Genomic DNA, 6,718 nt, shown 5'->3' on the forward strand with positions numbered 1-6,718 from the left:
TCCCAGGGAAGAGGCCTGTTAATGGGAATCTGGCTGAACCACTCTTTATCTAGTAATCATAGCAAAATTGCTAATGAAAAAGTAGAGTTTCTGTATCATTTTTTTTCCCTAGAAAACCCATCTCAAGTGTAAGACAGCTGTCCTCTTCATAGAGCCAGGAGGAAAGTTTTTATTTCCAAAATATTCTAGATTTGTTGAGACATGAGGTGATAATGCCATTTCTCCTTTTGGACTTCCTGTCAGAACTCCATGTATTGGGGCAATCATGAAGGGAGAAATGAAAAAAACCCCACTGAACATGACAACAAACAAGTTTTTATTTCCTTTGACTTCATAGTAGGTTTTTCCCCCCTGTATTGTTTATAGTGTAACCAAGAAATGCTTATGAAGAAGTAGACTTGAGGGGGAGGGATACAAACAGAGAGAGAAGGAAGAGGAAAAAACACCATGACACCACCAGAAAGCTTACATTTATTATGCTGGCTTTAAAAAAAAAAGAAGAAAAAGCCTCTATTGTTTTCTGCTTAACAATGCAACACGTTTGTGACAGCAATGGGAAATCTGTTTATTTCTATTCTGCCAACCCCTGTGTCAGTCTGCACTTCTCTGACAGCTTGGGGCTGGTGGTTTAAAAATTATATCCTTGATTTAGGGCAAGTCTCCTGAGAATTTCTAGGCCCAAGTTGTTTTTGTTGGTGTTTCTGCTGGTGTCCTATGGGAACAGGAGGAATACAAATGTAAGCACGTTACCGTAAGCATGACACAGCTTTTAGAACTTCTTTCCTGAAATTATTTTTGTGTAGTTTTTAGCTACACTAATGCCAGCGTGGTCAGAAATTAACTGTGCAGTTAAGCTGTGCCCTTCTGCTTGAAGAGAACTTGAGCACATGGGGTTTGGAGGCTTCCAAACACACTTTTCATTGCTATTGGTGCTACTTCAACTTTAGAGAAGACAGGAGTCAAGCAAAGAGAAAAAATGACCAAACTGTGACACTACAGTGACAGGAGTTTACATCCTGAGCTTGTTGGCCTTATTTATATATGTTGTAGAGAATGGGATGTAATAGTTAAGAAATGGTAAATCCAGTGAATGCTTTATTTAAAGGTTGGGAGTTTATACTACAATTTATATTACCATTTTGGATAGTTCCTGTTGTGGCTGTAAACATAGGCTTTCAAACATTTGAAAAAATGATCCTTTCTGCCATGGAATGAAGAAAATTCACTGTAAATAATGCTGTATGGAGAGTGTTGAAGCAAAAGTCCCATGTAAAATATAATTTACTCTCTTGCCTTATCAGCAGGGAAATGTCCATTTTTGGGTTTTTTGATTTGTGATGTGTAATGCTTGACTGTAAAGTCAGAGGATTAAGTCTGGCAGTTTCTTAAGGTGCCAAGCTAGTGCTAGAAACTCATTTTGAGGATTGTTACAATTTGTGTTGCAAATGCAGTATTCTGGAGTTAATTCACAGTACAGGCTCTTCTGTTTACTACAATTTAGCATTTAACTTTATTTCTTTAATTAATACCATCAGTATAAATCCACATACCACTCAGTGAGTTAGGGACAGAACACAGTACCCCATTACAGACAGCAAAAGTCATTGTTTTCTGTTTGTATTTTTGAAGGTCCCAGCACCAGAACATGCAGAGAAAGGTGGCATAAGCAATGTGACAGAAGCTAAAATAGTGCTTTTCCTCACATCCTTATTTATTAAGGTATCTTTTACTTTATTACCTGGTTTGGAGGGAGGCCTTTAATATTTTTACATTGCTTTAGTAGCAGTGACTGTATGTGTTGGGTAGCTCTCTTGGGGATAATCTTAAGGATAAATTTAAGGATAAATTGAAGATTGGCTTCATGTCAGTGTAGTGGGGAGCCTGAGGTCTGCATTCCCTTCCCTGTCCTTGCCTGCTTGGATCTGAGATGCAAAAAACAAAAGCTGGATGCCAAATTCTTTTGAGAGATGAGGGAGGGGAGAGGATTTGCTTTTGTTCCTTCTTTCATGCAGAAATACAGAGCAGGAGCTCTGAGTGTTCACCTCACAGTCTAAAGATGAAAGAAGAATGAGGATTTCAAGGATATCTGTCTTTGTGCCAAGTTAAGACAAAGCTTGGGAGCTTGCAGTAACAGATGTTTTCTATCTCCTTTAGTTAATATTTGTTACACCTACAGTTCCATTAGTTTAGATACAATATCTTGCAGCACTGTTTTAAAAAAAATTAATTAGAAGAATCTTTCTGACCATACTGAGTTTGCCAAGCCAACTGCAGTGACAGATTATTTTCTCTGGTTTCTTCTTCATTCAGGCTGGCTGTAAGCCCTCAGACATTGGCATCATATCACCCTACAGACATCAGTTAAAAACAATCACTGACTTGATGGCAAAATGGAAGGAGAACAGAGTGGAAGTGAACACGGTTGACAAATACCAAGGAAGAGACAAAAGTATCATAATTGTGTCCTTTGTCAGGAACAGCATTGATGAAAATGTAAGTTGGTCATTTTAACTTTGTTCCTGTTGGGATCTCTCACTGGTCACAGTGACCCCAAGAAAAGCTGGAAAGTCACTTTTCCCAGCCCGGTGCTTGAAGAAAGAGTCAGAGCTCTTCATTTCTGGGTCTCAAGGCTGTTTATTTTATCTTATCTATAAAATTCTTTCTCTGGCCTGCCGAGGTCTGCTCAGCAAGACAGTCCAGGCACTCTGCCTGCCCCAGGGTGTTGTTATCTTTTTATACTAAAAACTACGTGTACAATATTTACAATTCCTTTCCAATACCTATCACCTATGTTGGACAGTGAGCTTCTACTCTAAACCAATCCAAAAGTGCCAACATCCCAGCAGAACATGGAGGCCAAGAAGAAGAAGAAGGAGAAAGGCTGGACACACCCAGATTCCTCCATCTTGCCCCCCTGAATCCCCATTCTAAAAATCCCAAAATCTACTTTTTCACCTTGTGATAAATTCACTATCATTCTACTTAATTTGTCATGGCTTGCAGATCTTCATCTAAGGTTGGTAACTTGCTCCACGGGTCATAATCAAAACCACAGGGGTCTTGGGCTCTGTGCCAGGGTCTCTGAGACCCCTGGCAGGGGTCTTGGCTGCTCAGGACAGCCAGAGGGATGTCCTAGGTCCTGACATGTTCCAGTCAATTTCAGTAGTTTAGATGCATTTTGAAGATGAGTGGTTTATGTCCATAAGTTTTTCCTACTTATGGTTTAAGTAGGAAAAACAAAAGCAAGTGACATTTCCTTTCCAGCTTGGCTCCCTGCTGAAGGACTGGCGCCGCCTGAATGTTGCCATCACCAGAGCCAAGCACAAGCTGGTCATGGTGGGCTGTGTTCCCTCCCTGTGCTGCTATCCTCCCCTGGAGAAGCTCCTCTGCCACTTGCAGTCCCAGGCAATGATATCCTTTTTCTCCATGCTGCTTTGGGAGAGGGGAAAGCTGGGATTGGCTCAGTGAGATTTGAGGTGAGAATGGGAAGATCTTTGATTATTTAGGTTATACTTTTAACAGTGATTGGCAGCACAGCACAAACTGTGCTGATTAGATTTGCCAGAAGTGCACTTGAGATCAAGCTAGTGGATGGGTTTAGAACCTTCTCTGTCTTCAACAGCAGAAAAAGTCAATGCTGACTTGCAAGTCAACTTGGCCATAATTTTTTTGATTTTGAGGCCTGAATTTTTAATTTTTAATGCTTTTGCATTTTTTCCTGTGATCATTTCGAGTTTCTTGGCATCTTAACATCAGTGTGATTTCTTTCTTCCGCTCAACACATCTGCTTCATAAATAATCTTGGTGGAAAGGAAAACAGTGTCACTTTCAGATGACTTGGTAATTTTTTCTTTCTCTCTGGCATTGTACTGAATAAGCTTTAGATATTGCTGTTTCCATCTCCTGTTTAAACAGGAAAGAACCTTGTTAGCTGCTTTCTTTGCAAATAGCCATGCATATTCAAACAGGTTTTGTGAAAGCCAAGTGTTGTTAAAATGCTTTCCTTAACTTGCTACATCTTGAATCTTCCAGTCGGGGCTCATGAAAGTATCCACAAGTGTAACATCTTATGAGTGGGAAGATGGAAAGTTTTACAGGACTTTGTATCTTCTTTTCTGCTGCTGTTTAATGTAAATAGCTGGGAATTGGGGTGTCAGTGCTGATGTGCACTCTTCGGTCTGGAGGCAGCCGAAACAGGAAGCATTCAATTATTTGGAAGTTTCCTCTCAGCAGAATAACAGACATTTCTTGAAAAAGCTGAGGGTTACAGAACTAAAGCACCCAGCTTACTTGTGACAAACCAGAAATATGAAGCACTCTGTTCCTTCCTGCTGGATATTGCTATATTCTCTTACCTTGATGAGCAGTTACCTGCAGAAGTGACTGGGGAAGCACTTGAAGAGGAAGGGAGTGTAAACCAGTGTTGTAGTGAGTCAGTTTTCTGGGCTCAATTGGGTTTTAAAAACTTGAAAATGTAGTTTACATACAATAATTCCATTTGTTAGAATTACTAATTAAGGTGCTGTGTTGTGCTGTTTGGAAAAAAAAATAGAAAAAACTTCTTCCTCTTCTTCAAAATCTCACATTGTCCTTTGAAGTCTACTCCTGCTTTTAAAAATGCTGAAGTCTTTTATATTTATATACATAATGTAATTAATCTCTCATATGAAGATCCCTTGATGACATTGCTAATCTCTTGATTTTGCATACCTCAGGGGGAAATGTGATGCTGATTCACTTAATCCCCTGCTATTAACTTATGTGTTCAGCAGATCAATCTGAAGTGAAATGCTTCATATTAGAACTCTTGTTTTCAGTTTATCTGATCCGTAGTCTTCAAAACAAAAAGGAAACAAAACTAGACATGCAGCTCGCTAAGAAACTTATGTGCTCAGGTTGTATTTTTTTAAAGGTGATGGCATATAAACAACAGAAAGCACCTTTTACTTGAGAGATCTCTGTTAGTTTCTTTATGCTACCTCATATTCTACACCAGAGAGGCTGAGAAGTTTCTTTCCAAGGCTGCTGGTGGAAACATCAATTTTTTTGATTCTTCAGAATCATTAGCATTTGTTTTCTCTTGGATCAATGTCAAGTAGCTGTGTGCATACAGTTGCAGACAAACTTGTTCAATGTGGGCATTTTCACTCTTTTAAACTCCTCCCTAACTTTTTGTAATGTTTGAACTAATAAAAGTTTGCTGTTGGTTTCATTAAAGTTGTTTATGCTTTGTTAACACTTTGCTTTTACAAGGCAAGTATTTAGAACGATACAACAATAATTTGAAAAGTTGACAGGATCTCCTCCTTTTTCAGGTGAGAATACATGCTTCAACTGTGCCTGTGCTCCGGGTCTTTCAAAAGATGAAAAAAATAGTGTAAAATATGCTCTTTATTATAGTAGTGACATCAGAGTGCTTTTTTAGACAATATTATCTTTCTCTTGTAGAAAGCTCTTAAGATTTCATTAATCTGTTTTCTTACACTAAGCAATGCTTATCTAGGAGATGGTTTGCATGCTATTAAAAATTTAATATATAAATTAAGGGTATTGTCATCCCATCATGAAGTTGCATGAGAAACAAACAGAAGAACATTTCCTTATCCACTTACAAAATGCATCCTTCCTTGTCATGTGGTAAAAATTAGACTGAGCAGCAAATGCTGAGCCTACAGATGAAACCAAATTTTGCTCTGGTAGTCTCAAACAAAATTGAGATGTGGATCTCTAAAACACTCTGTGTTTCAATGAATATACAGCAGGTGAGTATCTTCTAGCAGTAAAGGGTCACTTTTTCTGTGTGCTGCCTTTGAAACAGCTTCCTCATGCAGAGGCAGCCTTTGGTGCTGCTGGAAAAGATGCAGATGCATGCCTGCTGGGTTCTGTGTTGCTGGGATTCCCAGAAATGAATAAAAAAGGAAGTAAAGGAAGTTGTTTTATGCCAGACTAGCAGGATCAGAGTGTGACTATTTCAGAATTGTTTAATATTTAAATATATATGTTCCTTTTTCCTTATAAGGGGTAGGAAGGGTGGCTCTAAGAAATGTCTCTGTCACCATGGGCTGTGGTCTGTCCCTTGTCCTTTGGTCCTTCCTTGCAGGCCCAGGCAGTGACACCCTCTGTGCTGTTTAGTGCAATCCTGGGCAAGGATTTTAATTTTCCTGGGCAAGGAAAATAACACTTTTTTAATTTTACAGGTTGCTGGTTAGCCTTGCCCAAAAAGGTGAGAGGAAAGAATAATTATTAAGCAACGCATATTGTAGTGCTTAGGGTACAGTAAGTACCAGCTGAGATCCCATCCTGCTGTGACAAACCTGCTTGATGATAAACAGCTCCCTAAGTTTTGGCTCTTTTCCAGCCAGATTCACATTCCTGGGCTTTTTAAAATTAAACCCCAAACACTTACATGTTTTTATTAAATACTGGGTTTGGTTCCCCAGCACATTACCTTTGAAGGTACTAAACTCACAGATTTTTCTAGAAGAATATTGTTTATTCTGATACACGCTACAGAATCTGGAATAAATGCTAGGGATTGAAGCTTCATGTCACGACAGAAGGGCAGAGAAGCCTCAAGGCTTCCTGTGCCCCAGGCTGCCCAGGCGCTCTTGCCCGTCCCTGTGGCTGATGCCGCTCTCCGGGCGGGCAGCTGGGGTCGGAGGAGGGGGGGCTATCGCGACAGGGCGATGGGGGCGGTGCCCGGGGCGGGGGGATTATC

The 6,718-nt window shown here is 39.9% G+C and overlaps 1 protein-coding gene across 1 annotated transcript in view; it reads left to right on the top strand.

The window, feature by feature from the left end:
- Positions 1-5,217, top strand: part of DNA2 (DNA replication helicase/nuclease 2) — a 23,549-nt gene extending 18,332 nt beyond the window's left edge. Inside the window, exons 18-21 of the mRNA XM_005428969.3 lie at positions 1,630-1,719; positions 2,311-2,493; positions 3,265-3,411; positions 4,017-5,217. Of these exons, the coding sequence (XP_005429026.2) occupies positions 1,630-1,719; positions 2,311-2,493; positions 3,265-3,411; positions 4,017-4,073 (477 nt within the window). The 3' untranslated portion in view covers positions 4,074-5,217. The remainder of the gene's footprint in view (positions 1-1,629; positions 1,720-2,310; positions 2,494-3,264; positions 3,412-4,016) is intronic.
- The last annotated feature ends 1,501 nt before the right edge of the window (positions 5,218-6,718 follow it).

The sequence above is a fragment of the Geospiza fortis genome, unplaced genomic scaffold (genome assembly GCF_000277835.1).
Source record: "Geospiza fortis unplaced genomic scaffold, GeoFor_1.0 scaffold637, whole genome shotgun sequence".
In the NCBI taxonomy this organism is placed as follows: Eukaryota; Metazoa; Chordata; class Aves; order Passeriformes; family Thraupidae; genus Geospiza; species Geospiza fortis.